A 20,144-nucleotide genomic window follows, 5' to 3' on the forward strand; every position below is an offset into this window, starting at 1 on the left:
AAGCTCTTTTAATGATGTACTGCACAATGTTTTCTTTAATCCTATGACCATGTTCCAGTCCCCAGGTCAATTTACATTTCTGTGTCTTCATCAATAATATATAGAACATTCTAAACCAGACCTCGGCTCCTGTATGGGTTGACTACTTCCTGTGAATCAATGGTTAAATTGTAATTAGTACTGGAAACTTTCCTGACTGGTAAAATGACTTTAAAATGTAGGTTTTTTATTTACAATAACATTAAAAGACACATTCGGTACTAGAAAAAAACTAAAGACACCTTTTACACAGATTTTGAATTTCTGTCATGTTCAAATTGCAAATTGACACAGTAGTTAAAGGGATAAACATTGATCACAATGCGTTTGTGTCTTCTCGCCTGGACTACTGCAACAGTTTATTTTCATGTCTTAACAAGAAGGATCTGTCTCGCCTGCAGTTGATTCAGAACTCTGCAGCGAGAATTCTAACCCGCTCAAGTAGAAGAACTCACATTTCTCCAATCCTTAAAACTCTTCACTGGCTTCCAGTTTCTTTCAGGATCAACTTTAAAATTCTGGTTCTTACTTTCAGATCTATTCATGGTGCATGGTCAGGCTCCTCCTTACATCACTGATCTGATCCAGCCTTACACCCCAGCTCGGGCTCTGAGGTCTGTGGATCAGAATCTACTGATAATGGTTCCACGCACACGGTTCAGGACCAGAGGAGAGAAATCCTTCCAGACTGTTGCTCCTAAGCTTTGGAACGATCTTCCTCTCTCTTTGCACTTGATGGAGTCTACTGACTCCTTTAAGAAACATCTTAAGACGTTTTTATTTGTTCAGGCTTTTCCTTGATTTTCTGGAACTCCTGTTGTGTTATCAGTTTTATCTTGATCTTTAAAATATATACTTTATTGAATATTGTTTTGAGTGTTTAAGCGCTTTGTGACCCTGGTCTGGAAAAGCGCTATACAAATAAAAATGACTTACTTACTTACAATCTTATTACACCATCACCCAGCATGCACCCCGCCAACCCTATATAACCTTGTGTATATATATATACACAAGGTTATATATAATGTAATCGTAGCAACAGGACGACTTTGTTGCCAAGTCTGTGCCCTTGAATATTTATTTTCATTTTCCTCCTCCACTTGATCAACTCAGTCGATCTCTCCGTGTTCTTGCTGGCGTTTTTATTTCATACAAGACGGTTTGAAACTCCAGTGCCCTTGAGCAGACGCGGTCGCTGACACCACTGGAGGCAGCAGACTGTCCGCCAGTATCTTCAGCACCAGCTCGGACCAGGCGGACTGAGATCCGTCGCTATGTGAGCCAGTCTTCGGAGGCAACAACACAAGCGAGAGAGAGTGTGTGTGTCAGGGGCACAGGGGCGGGTCCAGAGACCGAACTTGACTCAGGTGTACCGGAGCGCAGCGGAACACTTGGCTGTGGTGAGCGGACACCGACGCGGCGGCTGCAGCTTCCTCTCTATCCGCCGGAGACAACCGGAGAAGCCGCGGCTGCTTCACCCACCATCACCGCTGGGATTGAATCTTTGGAAACAGCATCATGTCTGCGGAGGCGAGGGGGAAAGGTAAGAGGACATGCTAACAGGTAGACACTCGGGTGGATGGATGCATGCGCGCACAGCTGCGGAGACTCTGGAGGAATGTGGTGGTCCAGAGGTCTCCCCCCTCCATGTGCGCCCTCCTCACAAGCCCGGGCGTCCACGCACGCCGCGTGCATGTCAGGTCCTCGTACGAGTGAGCAAAAATATTGACGCCAGATGTTGCGGGAACTACAACCGGACGCACCACAGGCCCCTTTGGTCAGTGATTGTGTTGATGTTCAGCGTGTGGAGCTCCAACACGAACACGAATCTATTTTTAGAAAGCTGCCATTCAAACTTCAGCGTGAAGAGGGAAAAAAAACCTGCAAATTTTGGTTCTCAACTCATCTCACTTACTTCTTTGGGACCCACCATCACTATCAATACCCAGATGTGACACACATGAATGCAGATGATCAATCTATTTATTAGATGTTAAATATGGGTCCTTTCCAAAAAAACAGTAGCTGTTGTGTCATCTCTCTAATATGTAAAAATTTGTCAAAAATCGAGATAGATCTTGAAGTTAATGTTTTGGGTTATACTGTATAATAGGGGTCATCATGTTCACGGACCGACCTTCCGATTAAAAGAGTAAAAATAAATCGAATAGAGAGTTTGTGTTTCACTCATTTTCACGAGATTACAGGTTCATTTTTTAAATAAACTTGACTCCTAATCTTACGTAACACCCGATACTCTAACTGTCATCAACAAAGACAGCACAGGCAGGAGCCAAGGTTCCTGCACAATTCTAAAATGACCTTTTTTCTTCTGTAATCTACAGTGAAGGACATTTTAAGCGAGTGGCTTATATTCACAGCTGCAAACTACTACCTTGTAAGTCTCCAAATCATCAATTCACAAAACTGTAGTATCTTAAATTGAATAGGATTGGAAAATGGAAAAATATTTTGTTGCTCGTTTGCATAATAAGTAATGGGGATTTCTTCAAAATGTTCCCCCCCCTGAATTAGTTATTTAAAAAAAGAATAGAAATGCCAGCAATTGCCATTAGTTTGAGATATAATTTAAAAAGTTTAACCTTATTAATAGCATAACGTGGAAGACAGTAAATGCTGAAAAAGCACAACTTGTGTAAACATATTGTGCCCCATCTTAAGCCCACTGAACACAGTAAGAAATATAAGTCCTCTGCGAGCTGTCTTGTGCAGAAAATGTTTTCCTCTAAGTCGCCATGCCACACTTTAACGAATAAAACTGTCTGAAGATTCATCATTTGAAATGTTATCTATTTTCTTTTTTATTCAGTTTACAGTTTTTTCCAACACCCCCCATTACTAATCAACTATGGTATCATATAGCTTTCATTCTACAGGATTTCCCTGAAGAAAGCCTCTATTGCACACAGTAATGAGAACTTTTCAAAATAGCTTTGAGCTAAATCATGTGCCTGACCCAGCTTTACCTCTTTCCCCCCCTGGTGTTGGCGCTGACCTTTTCCACCACATGCTGATGGTGGAAGCAACCTGTGGGGATTCATAAAATACGATGCTGTTAGTATTATTATTATTCTCAGTTGAGATCGAGGTGTAAACATTATTCTCTCTTGTGTGCTCTGGTGTTTAAATACCTCTGCAGCGAAGTAAAAGTGTGTTTTGACACATGGTTCTGTTTTATAACCTTGTTACCTCCCCTTATTTGACGACCCTATTATCAAACAAAATAATGTTTTCTAACGTACACGTCTGTCTGAAACACCTCATTCATTAGTTAAAAGAGAATCTAATGTGTGGATTTAAGTGTCTCTTAAATTGATCTTAAATAAAAAATCTCTTATAATTAAAATATTTACATTTAGAAACATTTGTTTTTCTGGAAATTAAATCTCCCTTACCCAAACCATGCCCACTCTGCTGTGATTGGTCAACATCGAGGTTTGCTACTATACATTATCAATCCCAGAAGTCTCCACCTCCAAAGGACAAAGTATTAACTAAGCAGACGTGATTACAGCTGGCTAGAGGAGGAGTGAGGCCCATTATTACGTCATTATGGGCTTCACTTCTCGTAACCTCTCATTTGCCGAGATTTCAGACGGAAGAAAACATTATAAAGGGGAGAGGAATACTTAAAGTTTTGAAAAAAATTAGTTGCCCTTTAAAATATCTGATTTTTCTGAAGAGGGTTTACAGATGTTTGAATATATTAAAAATATTGAAAAAAGCCAATGAAAACACTTTTTCTCGTCGTACCATAAGAAGTCAGATGACCATTTCATTTTCAACCAAACAAATGGGTGCTTCTCGCTTAATCGTTTTTTTTTTAATTTTATTAAATAAAACTCCCCAATTCAAGTTCATCTAAAAATGTAGATCAATCTGCAGAGGGCGGGTTTAAAGATAGTCAAAATTGTGGATGTAGAAGTACCAGAAAGACTAATGTTTTTGGGGAGATTAGATTAAGCCAGTTACCCTATACTCTTCACGACAAATGGTGTCAGAACTTTGATGGAAATGAATGTGCATGAATTCTGAATGAGTGAAGGACACAAGAATAGTCGAGAAATGTGGCATCATAGTGGAATGTGCGTATACACCAGAGGTTTGGGGTTAGGTGGGATGTGAAGTGACAGTCACAGTGAGTGTGAGGGAGCTACAAAGAATAATTGAACCCGAGATGAAGTATGCGGCCTGTGATTGAGAAGTACAGTGTAAAGGTCAGTGGTTCGAATGAAGCACATGGGTGGAGAAACTGATGGACCGTGCTGATAGACTGTCACACCAATGAGCTGGCTGTGTTGTCTTGGTGGAGAAGATGTGGTCTGGTCAAGTATTATCTATTTCTACTGCCAATGGTGTGAAAGATGGAAGCTTTAGGTGAGAGGAGACAATGGATGTGGCTAATGAGCGCATGAAGAAGATGATCAACATCAGTTAAGGTGGGTCTACTGAGGCAACATTTGATGGAAAGCACACACCGACGTAGATCATTTTCTGCATTAGCGAATTAAAGCAGCTGAATGTTTCTGAAAGGAGAAGCTAGAGTGAGTAAGTTAATTGCCTGCTTATGTAAATCACTTAAAGCTATGAGCTGTGCTTAAAAATACTCTTCTCAGCACATCTTTATGTTGGTGAGTCTCTGGAAGAAGACTGGAATATTTTGGGCTGCAGGCTATTAACTGCAAATGAAATTCTCGTCATGAACATTTTGTTAGTAGAAACCAGAACCCATTTTCCTTTCCTCACACATGAAACCAGATATCTAGAGAACATTTTTTTTTTACATGTGGCTAAATTACATTATGATAATTGATTTTGTTCACAGCTTCTCTTCGTGCTGTGTTAGAAACAGTGCTGTAGGATGTTGCTCTCTTGAATACTGATTTCCATATTCTCTCTCATATGAGACCATAAGTGTGCAACTACCAGATGAAGGCTGAGAAAATGTGCTGTATGTTTAGTGTCAGTGTGTCACTGAAGACAGTGTTTATGGTTGGAGTCTGATGGTTTACAGCATCTTTTATAGGGAGTGCAACAACATGGCTCGGAGCCCAGAATCTGCTTGAACACAAACGAAGGAGCGAAACGTTGTAAATATTTAGAGGTCATTTAAAAGCTTTTAGGGTTTTGATAGCTGTGGTACAAAATGGGTCAATAATAGAAGTATGAAGTTACTAATTAATATGCAGTTTTACAATGTGTTGAATTTAAACTCTGAACGACCGAAGATAACACCAACATGAACGTAGTTTATAAAAATCAGTTCACTTTATAACATTTCAAGTCTTTAAGTTATTCAAACTCAACTGTGGTGCAGTATTTGAGGGGTATTTGATGAAGATCGTTCCAAAGCGTGTGCACAGAACCATCAGTAGATTCTGATCCACAGACCTAAGAGTCCGAGCTGGGGTGTAAGACTGGATCAGATCACTGATGTAAGGAGGAGTCTGAACATGAATTAAAGGAAACTGGCAGCCAGTGAAGATTTTTAAGGATCAGGGAAATGTGAGTACTTCTACCAGAGCGGGTCAGTATTCTCGCTGCAGAGTTTTGTATTTACAGCAGGTGAGACAGCTCTTTCTTGTTCAGACACAAAAATAAACTATTATAATGGTCTAAACGAGAAGACAAACGCATGGATTATAAATTCCAGATCGTGTTGTGACATCATTTACATTTTTTAATTTGTATTTATCTATTAGCAGACCTTCCCCAGTTACAAATAGATAAGAAATACAAATAACAATTACAGGGTATAATACTATTTTGTTCATCCTGTAGTGAGGTATCCATTGTCCAACAACAGTTTTTCATAGATAGCAAATTTAATACTTAGTGGTTTTTGTAGTTCATTTAATATTTGACCTGATAGAACCAGATCTGCACAGCCTACATTTATATGTGTATAAGTGGGTATTCTTTGTATTATTTACAATTATAATCTGTGGATTCATGGTTTATTATTTACATTGTTAGTTTTAGAAGAGTTGCTCACCAATTTCTCTCTTTTGTGCTGAGATAATCCACCTGCCTTGTTTGATTTTAATTTCACTCCTTACCTTCCTTAACACCTTGTTAATGTTTCCCTGAATATTCTGCAGCAGCTTTAATGCAGTCTGTGACCCCTATTACAGTATTGGATCACAGCAAACATTGTTCATTTAAATCTAATAGCTGTTTGTCATGAGGAGGCACACAAAGACCTTGTCAGGCAGCAGAGATTTAGAGAGCACACACAGCAGCTGGCTCGCTGATATTTAGGGTCAGAGAAGATTGCAGACTAGACTTCAGAAAGCACTAAATAGGAGGTTACAAATCAAAAACATTTTCTTTTCATTTATGAGGGATACCTACATCTCATAAGAACACAAAAAGAGCAAATGAAAAGTAGAAAAGTAGAAGATGGAGTCCTAAAGTCATATATTATTAGTTATCTGATAGGACGTTCTTTGTGACCTAGTTTTGAAGTTTTTCTCTGACCTCCTGAGGGCCTATAACAACAGACTAAGGGCTAAATGTGGTCCCCAGGCCACCCTTTAATACAGAGTCAAATAATTTAATAGTTTTTGGTTTAAACATGTTTACAAAGAAACATGAGTTCTGGCACATTTACGGTGAATGGTAAAGGATACATATACATTTTGTTTCTCTGATATATTTTTTACTATATCTTGGAAGATGCAAGTTGTTCTTATCAATTTGTAAGCACTCCTTATTTTGAATTGAATTTGCTTACATTACATAAATATGTGTCTGTAGTTTTTAGAATGACTTGACTGATCCACACACACGTCTGTGATTCCCATCTCTACATGTATGTCCCACTTGTGGAGAACCTAATTTCCTCTTTTTCCTTTGTCCGCAAGAATTTGGATTTCCTTTTGACTTATAAGATATCGTTCTCAGATGTTGTGGCATCCTCAGCTTTTTTCAGCAGAGCTGTGTCACAGGAAATGATCCAAGTCTTTCTGCTTGCTTCCTTTTCCGTTAGTTTCTATGATTTCTCTCTAGTGTCTCGTCTGGAAACAGCTGGAAAGTCAGTCAGTGTGCATTTATGTTTGGAAATAACTGTTATCTTACACATTCTAAGTGCTCTCAATTTTTGTTGGTTCTTAAAGATCATTCAAGGAAGAAAAATTGTTTCAACAAATCCCTTTCCTACAGCACTTTACTTTCCACGCTCCAGCTTATAATGATAGATGAAGCGAGGGCGCCATCTTGACTTGTACGCATGGCTAGCTGTCACCAAGTGATCGCTTCAGATTTTTTATATTCCCTCCGAATGATTGACGAAACCCTTGAGTGCAGTAAAGAAGCTCCATCACCAGAGTTGTTAGATTTTCATCAGCTACTTACACAGCGATTGGACTGCAGAAGATTGTGATAGTGCAATAAGGAAATCGGGGATTATTTAGCGGGATCACACGGCCCTGCTTAATGAAAAACATGAGGAGTTGTTACCATCTGGGGGGGAGGCAATGAAAAATCAAACATCTCACGCTGCAGAAATGAGTTTTTAATACATTGATGTGCTCCAGCGCAGTAGCGGTAGATTTATTATCTATTGTGCGGCACGCTCTCCTCGATGTCATCCGGCGACAACAGTCGGATTCAAGAAGGGCACGGCGTCGTCACGGGAGACGTGTGGACGCAGCGTCTTTTTGAGAAATCTGCTGCACGGATTCCACGGCGACTGCTTGATGAGGCACACCAATGCAGTGGGAAACTTGGCAAGATAATGGAAGACAGCTTTTGAAACGCGGTCAACCTTTCGAACTGTGCTTGTTAAATACCGCTACGTACCCACGGAGGCTCCACAATAGTTACCTTTAACACAGTAATGAGCTTTGCTGAGATTAATTTGACTAAGCAGCTGCTGTAATTGTACATTCCAAGGTCAGATGTCATCTTGATAACTGTGCAACAGGGGAAATATATGTTCTCGGTCAGAGATTGATAAGTTCAATTATGAATCCACTCCAAATGCTTGGTTTTTGCCTCTGACCCGCCACCCTGGTCCAATCCATAACAACGATTTTCATTAACAGCTGCTACCTGAGCAGAATAAATGTGCATTAGTCTTTTGTTTTCCTTTTCATACACAGTCACAGACAAAAGTATGGGGACCCCTGGTGTTGCAATTGCAATTGCAAAATTGTTTTGGTACACACATGTTTCTTTACTTGAAGTACAATTGGATAACACAAAAAAAGAAGAAGAAAAAAACAAAATTGTACATCATTTTACACAAAAGGAAAAAATTGGGTCGGACCAAATCATTGGCACCCTCAACTTAATATTTAGTTGCACATCCTTTGGAGAAAATAACTGAAACCCATCACTTACTTTAACCATCAACAAGTTTCCTACACCTCTAAACTGGAATTTTGAACCACTGTTTGCAAACAGCTCGAGGTCTCTCAGATTTGAAGGGTGCCTTCTCGCAACATCATTTTCAGATCTTTTCATAGATGCTCTATGGAATTTAGATCCGGACTCATTGATGGCCACTTTAGATTCAATTCTCGGCTCCTCTGTGAGTCAAGTTTTATACACTCTAACTGTCTTCAGTTTGATTTATATATTGCCAGCACTTGTCACCTGCCACAGGTGTGTTTAAACGAAGATCATGCTTGAAATGAAATTATTTACCCACAGTTTTAATAAGGTATCAATGATTTCTAGCTTTTTTCGTCTTCTATTTTGTCTTGTCTCAATGCAGTTAAAGCAAATCCAGTGAATGTGTATACCAAAATATTTGTAATTGCAACACTTTTCTGGGAGAAGTTGTGCCAATACTTTCGTCCATGACTGTTTCTGAGTTCATAATGATATAGCATTTTTCATATTGTAGTATAATACTTCATATTGTCTTCTGAACTGTTTTTCATAATACTTAATAAAAGTTTCAGATTATGATTTTAAATTTTTTTGTCATAAACACTTTAATTAGCTTATTTTAAAATACAATAAAAAATGTAAGTTGATCAAGTTCTTTACATGTCAAATGAAAAGAAGGCTCAGAAGACTCAAGTAAACAAAGTATTGAATATAGTTTTGTGTGTTTTTTAAGGAAATATACACTATACTTGAATTTTGGTGAATTTTAATAGATTAAAAATAGGTGAGGTATGTGTGACCTAACTTCGTATGAGTTTGTGATGATGAAACAAAACATGATTAAGATGAGCAAAGATCAGCTGTGTTTGGAGAATATTGTGACATTTTTGAGTTATTACTAAACATTGAAGATTATTGCAATGCAATATTGAAATACACCACCCACAATCAAATATGTAACTGAATTATTTGGTTTAAAGCCTGATTCCAAGTGCTGCTCTTTTAAGATTTCCGAGGTGATGCACAGCAAGAAAACAATCCTCCCAGTACACTCACTGAAGACTGGCAGGTAAAATGGAATTGTCAGTTTCACCAGTTCAAAAGCACCTGCTGTAAGTGAGTTTAAAATACCTGTGAGTGGGTATTAGATGTGGTGGGATTGAACATGTGACTTGGATGAGGCTTGGGAGATGGGGTAGACAAAGGAGCCTACTTGGTTACTGAGAGGTTAGTGGGTAGGTTGTGCTACAACTTTCGTTTGTTTGACAGTAAAAAACAAATATTCTGGCCTCTTGTACTGAGGTCGACTTCAATGTCTTTCATAATGTTGTTATCATTGTTTTTCTTGATGCTGTCAGCAAGCACATGATCAGATCCACTGATAGTGTGAAGCACTGGGAGTGGGATTAAGCGCCTCTTTAGATTGGTTCTCACTTGTTGAAAAGCCACTCCAGGAAGAGGACAGGATTTATAGATTTTGGAATCCAAGCAGGAGAGAAGAGATTGATTTGTTTGTTTTATAATGAAATTAGGCTGAAGGGAACATTACCCAAAATGTCACTCTCATAAACCATGACTAATATATTATAAAGTCTATAACCCTTTGAAGAATTGGCGGTAGAATGGAATAAGACGTCCTGTGACAGGAAATGTCATGTGGCTGAAGAACCCACATTTTAGTAGCCACTTGGACCACAAGGTGTTCATATTTATTTAATAAAATGTACATGATCAGAAACAAAAAGGAAAATCCCTATGGTACCTGTCATTACACAGTTTCTGGGAAATGTTCAACGCCCTCTAACCAAGCTTAGTTACTTATCAATGAGGCATGAAATCTCAGTAAACTTGCTACCCAAATTTGTGAAGCCCACCATGCTCCCTAAAGGGTACGTGTTGCACTTCCTCCTATTGAAACTCAGCCCCTAAGGGCGGGCATCTGCGCAACATGGTTATAAGGCTTTGCACTATCTGTTCAAACTAGGTCACAATTGGTAATCGTGGGGTTCTATATCCGACTGAATTTCACTTCTAGACAACATCAAAGACACCGGGTCTACAGTATATACCCATAAGAGAGCACCATTCATGCTGACAGCAAATCCACTTAGGTTGTAGGCCACGGTAAGCTAGACAGCATCAGCTACAACCCCTATCGCCACATAGAGGAGGTATGCTCTAATCAAGGGCCAGGAAGCTCAGATATGTAAGCCCCCATAAAAGGACCACTGACATAGACACACGAAGGGGGTATTACCCACTGCATATCCTGCATTTCCTCCACCCAGAGATGGAAACTCCATTCTGCAACTTAGACTCGCACTTCGGTCGCATCGATCAGCGATTCGACTTTGACTTGTGATATGAGATTCGAGACTCTTCACGGACTACTTGTTTGTGACCTGTTCAGAATTTTAAGGATTATATGTTTATATCCTGATCTCCTGGCAGCTTGACACTGTTTTGCATATTGCCAAACAGTTAGCCACCAAGTGATCCAATCTATTGTTGCTTTGAACCACTGTCTGTAAAACAGATTACCTGATCCTGGAAAGGAGAATCGAGATTTCTAAATCCAGATAATTTTAACTGGATCTAGCCTGTATTTATCTTTGTATGGAATCAAAAGCCAACTAACAAACTAGTGTTTGGTTAATTATTTTAGAGAGTGAAGTTTGCTTGTTTATCAATTTTCCCTGACAAACAAATTGTTTTTATTAATAGCTATAAGCAACAAAAAAAAGTGTTGTAGTCCATAACACACTTACTATTAGTAAGCAATATAGTTAGATTGTAGTTTAGATTTATAATTTTTTTTTTTACATTTTATTTATTTAAATTTTAAATTTAAAAAAGCATATAAAAGGTTATAAAAGGTTAACTGCAATTAACCTTTTATAAGTGAGCCAGTAATGTTCAAAGGAATGCTTTTAAATATTTAAAACAAAATGAAATTGCATGCAAGTGGTATCTTAAAGTAAAATATTGAAAAAAAGGACTGCTGCCCATGGTAACTGGACTGGTGACCAAATACTTGAGACTTTCTTGTCACTTGCCAACCTAACTTTGATTGCCATTTCATCTTTTCATCTTTGTTTCCCCTGGTCGTCCAAGCTTTCTGTGCTGAACAAGCGTGCTTTGGCTCTGATTTTCTTTTTTAAATGACAATTTCAGCACTTCAAGAGAACTATCTTCAACAAGAGTACTTTACTAAATCCCTTTTGAACCGCACTCTTGAATCAATCTCATTCAGAAACACAGCAAGCTGTCCAGGTTCAGATACTTGTGTTCACCGACACCACTTTAAAGTAATGTCTTTTCTGGATTTCTTCTCTGCTGTGACACTTGAAAGGGAATCTACTCCCACCCGAGTCGCTGCACTCTGCCAACACCTTCCATGGAAAAAGTCAAAAGTCAGACTGAATATGAATCACTTACATGTGCGTAATGTCATCGACTGTTCTGACCGCCTTTCTCTCTGTTACTCTGACCTGCAGGTTCATCCCGAAAGCACAGTGGAACTCACTGGTGTCTGCAGAATATCGCACAAGAATCTGTTGACAGCTCAGATGAAGAGTTCTTTGATGCCAGAGGTAAGAATATTATTTATCTTATCATGAATGTTTTCACTCTGACTGGCTTTTGTTATTTTCATTTTCTAACTTGGCTTCAACTGGAGCTGAATTCTCAAAACATACCGATTTTAAACATTGTCTAAGAAAAGAGAAATACTCTTTTAGTGTTCAAAAATAATTTAAAAAAAATCCGAAATTTGCAGAATAATTTGATTTAAACTAACGAACATACAGTGAATTGCTAACTCAAAATGTACCTTGGGTGGGGCCTGTTGGTTACTGACTCTTACCCTAAATAGCTGGGACACGGCTCAGTCTACCTTGGAACTCCTTAAGGTAATAAACTGAAGATTATGGAGTGTAAATAATGATTGTCATCACATAACAGCTGTATTTTATTTGTGCAGGCTTTTCCTTGATTTTCTGGAACTCCTGTGTTGTTCTCAGTATTATCTTGACCTTTAAATAAATATATATTTTATTGAGTATTGTTTTGATTGTTTAAGCGCCTTGTGACTCTGGTCTAGAAAAGCGCTATATAAATACAAATTACTTACTTACTAGAGGCCTTTCACTCTCTCAGGTTGTCGGTCTCTTGATCCGTATTTTCAGATGGAGTTCAAACTATAATCCATAAAAAGGGTAATCTCTTCAGTTGAAATCAAGTCAGACAAACCCCACAAATTCAGTGTCCACACAAATGTGCCCCGATACCCCTGAAGAAATAAGACAGCTGTCGAATGATAGAAATCAGCTGTATGTTTCTTTTAGCACAACTAGGCCCTTTATTGTTATTTAGAATATAGAGACTTGGAATGCAGTGGGCAATGTAAGTAAATGTCAGTTGCTGAGAAATGAGTCAACAATCATTCTGTTCTGATTCAGTTGAGCTGGTTTGGTTTTCTGGGGCTTATCCTGGGGAGTAGAAAAAACAAGGTCAACAAAAGTTTTTTTATAATGATGAAATGCAGCTTTTGTTGGTAGAAATGCATAGCAAGTGGAACATGTCTGAATGACTCAATACTGTTATAGTCCAAAGGTGGGATTCACTGTACATCTTAGGCATTTGTGGAGCCCACAGTGTCACTTTTATTTAAAGCAGAGGACAACAAATACATTTTTTTACTCATTTTCTACTCACCTCATGTCGACCAAGGGTTTCAGAGTAATACATTCCCTTTTAGAATTGTAGGCAAAAATGTATGTTCATTTTAATGTAGGGACCAGGACTTGGTTGTCGTCTTCCTCATCCAAAAAGAGACACTTAAAAACATCCATATAACTTTGTCGTGCTTGTCTGTTAGTTCCCTCTTGTATTGAAGCATTGACATGAGAATCAAGACATAGACCTTTCCTCCAAAAAGGAACTGATTGCTCTCAAAGAAATCCCAACGCTTTCTTTATAAAAGTAAAAATTTGAATAGGAGGTAAGTCAAAAAAGAAGTAGCCCTGATGACTAATAGTCCAAACCCGAATTTAAACAAACAGGAACAGAGGAGGGTCAGTGGTGCTCCAGGGAGAGCCAAAGAAAATAAAATGACAAAAGAATAACTTATAACTGAAAACACTGGCACCACCAAAGAATAAACAGTAGGTAAATCAGCATAAGTTTTAGAGTTAGTTACCAAGTCATGAGATGTTATTCTCTGGCACTAAGTCAGGGATCTTCGGTCCTAAAAGAGTTTTGCTCAGCGCTGATTGTGAGATTGCCTGCATCTGCTGCTCCCCAACCTCTATAAAGAGATTCCAAACAAACACAAGAAGCGAAACTACAAAATAAAACACTAAGAACAAAACTACAAGAAAATGGGGGAATTTTGAGTGAACCCTTTAAGTTGAAAAATCGCTGCCAATCAGAACCCAGATTACGCAGTGAGGTATGAGCATAAGCTAATGATTAAATTGAATGCCAGTGTGGCATGTCAGGCATCATACATACCGTAGGTTGAACCCTCCAAAAGACCAATATTAGTTCAATAACCAGTTGTTTCCTCAAACATTACCATCAGTATTGGCTCTAGAGTGCCGCCACTTACCTCTGGCTTTTTCCCTTCCCAAATATTTAGACCAATAGTTCTGCTGTGCATCTGCACAATAGGATATCGATATGTACTTCTTTTGGGTCCTTCTATATACTGCCACTAAGTCTACTTTGAATACCACAATAAAGGAGCAGAGAAGCCACATCAAAAACTGACAATATCTTAATGACAACTGCAATGGCTTATGTTGTTCCAACCATAGCTGATATGGGTGATAGTGTTTGTACACTAGATGTGCATCTATTTGTTTGAGGTTGGAAGAAATAGAAAAGGGGAGGACGATTACCAGTTCTTCAATTCTCATGAAGATACAATTATTGTTTTAGCTTTTAGAAGGGTTTCTGCCATATCCATGTAAGATATGGGAATTTATTCTTCTCCTTATTATTATTATTATTCCATTCATGCCTGTTAAGACTTTAACAGGCATTTCAAATATAGTCCCTAAAGATGTAAGAATGTCTGTCACAGCTGTCAAGTTTCTGCTGTGATTTCACCGTCTCGAAGGTGAGGAAGTTTTGCTTCTCACAAAATGATCTGAGTCAGTGTGTGTTATATTTTTTCATGGAACTACATACTGTACAACATACACATTTTTCTCTCCCTTCATTTGAAAGCATCATTAAACACAATTGATACAGCTGTAAAGTATTGCAATAACTTAAAATAAACACAACATTTTTTTTAGCTGTAACTTGTAGTGCAGACAGAGCCAAGCATCATATAATTATCCAAGATAAAAGAGGCAGAAGTCTTAAAATAAAATAAATTAAACATTGAAGTCTCTAACCCTGTAGAGCAGTTGTCCTTAACCTTTTCCAACTCAGGGCCCACTTTTAAGTCTATTAAACCTCTGCGGCCCGCCTCCGAAGACATAAATACGTTATATTATTATAATTATAATACATTCTCAGACCGCGCGGCCCACAGGTTGAGCAAAGCAAGACCAGCAATAATACATTTCCAAAGCAACTGTCCAAATGTATTAAGGCAATAACCATTATAACTTGGTTATAATCAACAAAAAGGAACATGGTCAAAAAATAGGATAATTTGTAAAATGAATGAACAATTCACAGGATATTTTATGCAATCCCTTTTGTGGTTCATCTGCAAGTGAATCTGTTTGTAGGAAATAACTAAAAAACAATATTTTTAATTGACTGTATTTAAACATAAAATGTACGGCAATAAAATTGGGTCAAACATAGGCAGAGGTCTTTGCTCTCTGAGTGAATCTGAAGTTTCTTATCTTTTATGTTTCTTCTTGGCAGTCCATTGTATCTCTATATCTATATCTATTATTATCGCTCTTCTGGTGTCTGGCAGAAGGTTCCGCAGCATCCGCTGCAAAACAGAAAGATGTAGAAAAAGCTTCTTTTCCCCGGCCATCAGACTGCTGAATGAAAATATGACTTGAGCTATGCACTATTTAAAATATTATGTATTTATTCTATTTATAACACATTAGCACTATTGATAACTTATTTGTATTTATATTTGATATACATTAATTATTATATGCAATATTTATAATGTTATTTATTTATTTTGTTTATACTATATTGCACTATTTTTAACTTATTTATATTTATATTTATACTTTTTATATATATCTCTCTGCTGTGTTTTTAATTTTTGCCAAGCAACGATTTTCTTGCCAGTTTCACTGCTGTGTTTTTCTGTGCAATGACAATAAAAAAAAGTCTAAAGTTTACATATAATCAATAATAATATATGTGCTAACTTTTATTTTACAGAAGAAAAAAAGAGATTTCAGATAACCATACGCAAACAACCAACCATCCACCTGATGAAAATAGCACATTTTCAGCGGCTTTTTATCATCACTGTTCTCTGTGAATAATAATTGAAGATTGAAAAGAGCCATTACCGTCCAGTAAAGCGGTTTTGAGTCCATTAACTGGGTAACCTTGTAGCAATTAAGACAAGGTAATTTAGCATCACAGCCACCACAAATTAGTAGTTGAAGTGCTCATAAAATGGACCGTTGATGGATTTGTCTGGAACGGGGGAGAAAGTTGTGAGGACTGAGAGAACATTTTTTAGTTTGTTTCAGCATTTCTGATCTGGTATTGTCATTAAGTCAGGAAACAATGCGTACAAGTTACTTGAGGGTGTTTAACAACAAATCCTACACAGAGAAGCTATCAATTAAAACGGTGTTGATCCCTCTCAGATCATAAACACACACAACATTATAATATATAACTAGACCAAGTGACTATAATTTAACATTGTGGTCATTCAGGAAATGTTGGATTAGTACTTACACTCACGACTCTACTCATCCGACAAAGCTGACAGCTGTTGGTATCAGCAGCGATGTGCAGGTGTATTAGGAGCAGGTGGCTGCTCAGTCTTTTTGTGTGAGCGTCGTCACCATCAGTTGAATTCCTGTTTGTGTATGAGGGAGAAAATACTAAATACATAATTTCCAATACTCTTACCCCATTAACTCCCACATCTGTATTTTGGGTCATTCTATCAATGGATGGACTTGGTGGGTGGCAGTGTGGAGACACAATCCCTCACCTTCTACAGAAGTTTGTCATGCACACAAGCAACATTTATATACAAAGAGACTTTTGGGGAGATGTAAAAAAAAGGAGCTGAAAGGACTGCTTTTTAACACAAGAGTTAAAAGGAATTCATTTTCCTTGAAAAGGTTGATGAATTGATGCATTACTGATGAGCATATCACACAAGGATGACTATGTCAGGATCTATTTTGGGATGGAACAAGTGGTTCAATTTAAGCCAGAGGGCAGGCATACAATTTTAAAAACATGTTTGTTGGTCCAGAGATCATTCCAAGAATACACACTGATCAGCCAATTGTTTTTATGTATTCTCTTTCATTGCCAGTGATGCAAATCAACACAATCTTGAATTTTTCTTGTATTATTTTTGTCTCATCCAGCAAACAGAAGAGCTCGCAGGTCCAAATGTGTTCCTCATAGCAAATGGAAACAAGCTTGTGGGGCAGATAAGAGGTGAAATGAAACAAAGGGGGGTGGCTTAAGGTCTAAATGTAAGAGAAGACATTTCTGTTGTTTGGAAGAAAACAAATACAAAAATGTAAGAAGTAAGGTTTCTTTCACTTAATGAACATGCACTGTAGACACAAAGCTATGGTGATGTTAAATAAAAGCTTTTTTTTTTATCTTTCATAACCTTGATTTGTATTGCCTTTTATGGCAGGCTTATTGCATTAATAAAAAGGTTAGTAAGGGGTGCTTGTGAAATCAAGAGTCGTGACTGAGAAGTGACAGAAATAATTTCAGTTTAGAGAAACAGTTTTTATTATTCCACTGTTGCCATGGTAGAGTTCTGTGTCTGCTGTAGAGACGAACAGTTCCTTGTTTGTACAGAAGGATGACAGACTTTTATGAGGGGACCAGAACAAGTTTTTAGGAGGTTAAATTATGAAAAAGAGCCTCTATGTTAACAGCAGTCTCTGACTCAATCTTATAGACTGAACAAGAGCTGCCAGAGCTGTATTAAAACAGCAAGACAGATTTGTAGAATAAGTCGGGAAAATTGAAGCAAAGGAATTAGATTTAGATTGTATCTGATTTGATCATAGTTGAGTTAATGGCACAGAAGAACAAATGTACTGCTGAGTTTTTATTTAGTAAGTAGTAACTCATTGTTGTCTTACTGACAACCTACCTAAATAATACCTGATACAGAGATTGTTATAATGATCTTATTTTTTCCTCATTCATCACCTGGTCCTGGTTGTTGCCATTTAATCAGCCATTTCTGGTCTTTTTCAACCACTGCAATCAGTAAAAAAAAATCAATACAGTTCTCAAGTTTATTTACTGATAATTGTTATAATATTTTTTTCCCTGATTTGATTGAGATAGTTGCTTCTGCAACATAATTTAGCAGTGATGAGAGCTACTATGATATCCTACTCTGGCTTTATAACACTTAATTATAATATAAGCAAGGAGTCTCCAATGGTTTTGCACCTCAGAAATATTCAGTTACCATATTATTTTTACGATCTGGCTTCAGTCAAAAACAAAAAATTGCACAGCTGGCCAAAGAAAAACGGTTGCTAAGTACATTTCCCCAAAATGCTAAATCAGGGCTGGTTTCTTTGCAACAATTTTGTCTCAGATAGAGTTTAAGTTTTGCTCAATCTTTCGGTGTAAACACGGTGTTAGCTTGAAAAATATTCAGGTCTTTTTCTAAAAAAAACTACAACAATCAATCCGACAACATTTTTGTTTTTGTGTGTCTGTGTTTGGCCAAGTAACAACTTCCATCATGCAAGGTACTGACTAGGCTCTGGCCTGGTGGTCTAATGCTCTAAATAACACAAGCAATATATATTTTTATTAAACATAAAATTGAGAACTGTAAAGGTTTCAACTTTGGTGGAAAATAAATCATGTTTTACATTGATGAAAAACCCCCAGAAGAGACTGAATTTCCTATAGTTGAAATATTTAAACCTCCTCAACACCACATGGGTCTGACATTGGCCCCTATGTGTTAGAATTTGCTGTCTAATCTTTGAGTAACTTTTAAAGATTTTTCAATCTCAGACCCCCTATTGTCAATACCTCTTTATAAAGATCAAACTCACCAGACAGCCGCACTGACAAAACCTGAGTGAGAATTTCTACCATTAAGAAGTGTGTCCTTCACAATGAATCATAGTTTGTCACTTGGTACTTTAACTGTGCTTATAACTTTTTGGAAAATGTTTTCATTCTGTGCTTTTTAAAGATTTAGTTCAATTGTTTACTAACTGTTGGTGAACAGTAATCGTAAGAGAGGTGCAAGGTCAAGTTTTTTTTTTCGCAGCCAGGGTAATTTCACATCTGAACAACATTATAAAGTTATCCTCTGTGATGAAGCTCTATCTTGACCAATCACAGGGGGTGTGGTTAGGGTAAAATTTAATCTCCAGAGAGTTTTGTACAAACAGAAACATACAGATGAGTACAATAGAGGTCAAAATCAATTTAAGAGACACTTAAATGAACACATAAATTTTGCCTTTTAAAATTGCCCATTAAATTTACAAACATACAAAAACTCACAACACCTACTGGTTGATTCTGTGTGTTCCCATAAAATAACTGTTGTAACTGCCTGGACACTGTTCAGTAAAAGATTGGTCAGGACATAACCCCAACCCTTAGTCGACTTGGATATTTCCATCAGCCCAAAACCATCAAAGGCGATCATTTTTTTTTGTTGTTGTGCAGATGTTCTGTCCGGGAGCATTAATGTGTGAAAGAGCAGTTCAGCAGCCACAGCTGTGGAGAGTTAACATCACTGTAGATCAAATTTGAAAACCGTACACAGCTCATTGCATCATGACAAATTGCTGCAGTGACACGCAGTGCCCCGGGGGCCACAAGACTTTTGTCATGATGGACTCTCACAAAGACAAAGACAGATCACTGCAATGATTAAGAGAATGTTTGTAATTTGTCCACACTGATGTTAATGTTTATTTTCAAGCTGGAAACAGTGCCAACATAAGTCTGAACGTTCTTAAGGTTTTTTTTTTGATGAAACGGCCCTACCCCAGTCTTGATACGTGGTGGTGGTAAAGAAGGACAGACACAGGAATGAGTTTAAGAGAAAATGCTTGTTTAGTTAAATATGCAAAAGTCAGAGACACAACTTACATGATCATGGACGCTTAACAAGCAGAAATCTATCACAGATATGTCTTTGAGTGCCAAGCGCAACGTTCTAACGAAATGGCGGATCTTTTATAGTATAAATATTCAGATAAATACCTCTAGTCATTTGTGCATGTATGATAGGTCAGATACTCTAAACAACTGTCTTCTAAGATGGCCGTGCCACGTGTTGGTTGTGGAAAGTTACCACAGTTTGATTTCTTCTAGAAAGAATCTGTTTATCAGTTGAATTAAGCAGATGTCCTTGCTGGAACCAGAATTGCTTGCATCATCTACAGATTGTTTTGTCTTTTTCAGTGTGTGTGTCAACCTGACCTGAAGAATAGCTATGCACATGGATTCTAAAGAGAGGCAATGATTATTTAATTTGAATTAAGTATGAAATATTATCAGTTAATCAAGTGATTATTTGAAATGTGTGT

General features: G+C 37.6%; 1 protein-coding gene across 3 annotated transcripts in view; it reads left to right on the forward strand.

Moving 5' to 3' along the window:
- Positions 1 to 1,279: 1,279 nt before the first annotated feature.
- LOC148076031 (membrane-associated phosphatidylinositol transfer protein 3-like) overlaps positions 1,280 to 20,144 on the forward strand; it is a 102,833-nt gene continuing 83,968 nt past the window's right edge. For 2 of the 3 annotated variants that reach the window (XM_087795255.1, XM_087795256.1), the window contains exons 1-2: positions 1,280 to 1,585; positions 11,901 to 11,996. In XM_087795255.1, coding sequence (XP_087651381.1) covers positions 1,561 to 1,585; positions 11,901 to 11,996 — 121 coding nt within the window. In that variant the 5' untranslated portion in view covers positions 1,280 to 1,560. The remainder of the gene's footprint in view (positions 1,586 to 11,900; positions 11,997 to 20,144) is intronic. The other variant, XM_087795257.1, reaches the window with a different exon arrangement.

Source organism: Callionymus lyra, chromosome 7, assembly GCF_982586985.1.
Source record: "Callionymus lyra chromosome 7, fCalLyr1.hap1.1, whole genome shotgun sequence".
NCBI classification, from domain to species: Eukaryota; Metazoa; Chordata; class Actinopteri; order Syngnathiformes; family Callionymidae; genus Callionymus; species Callionymus lyra.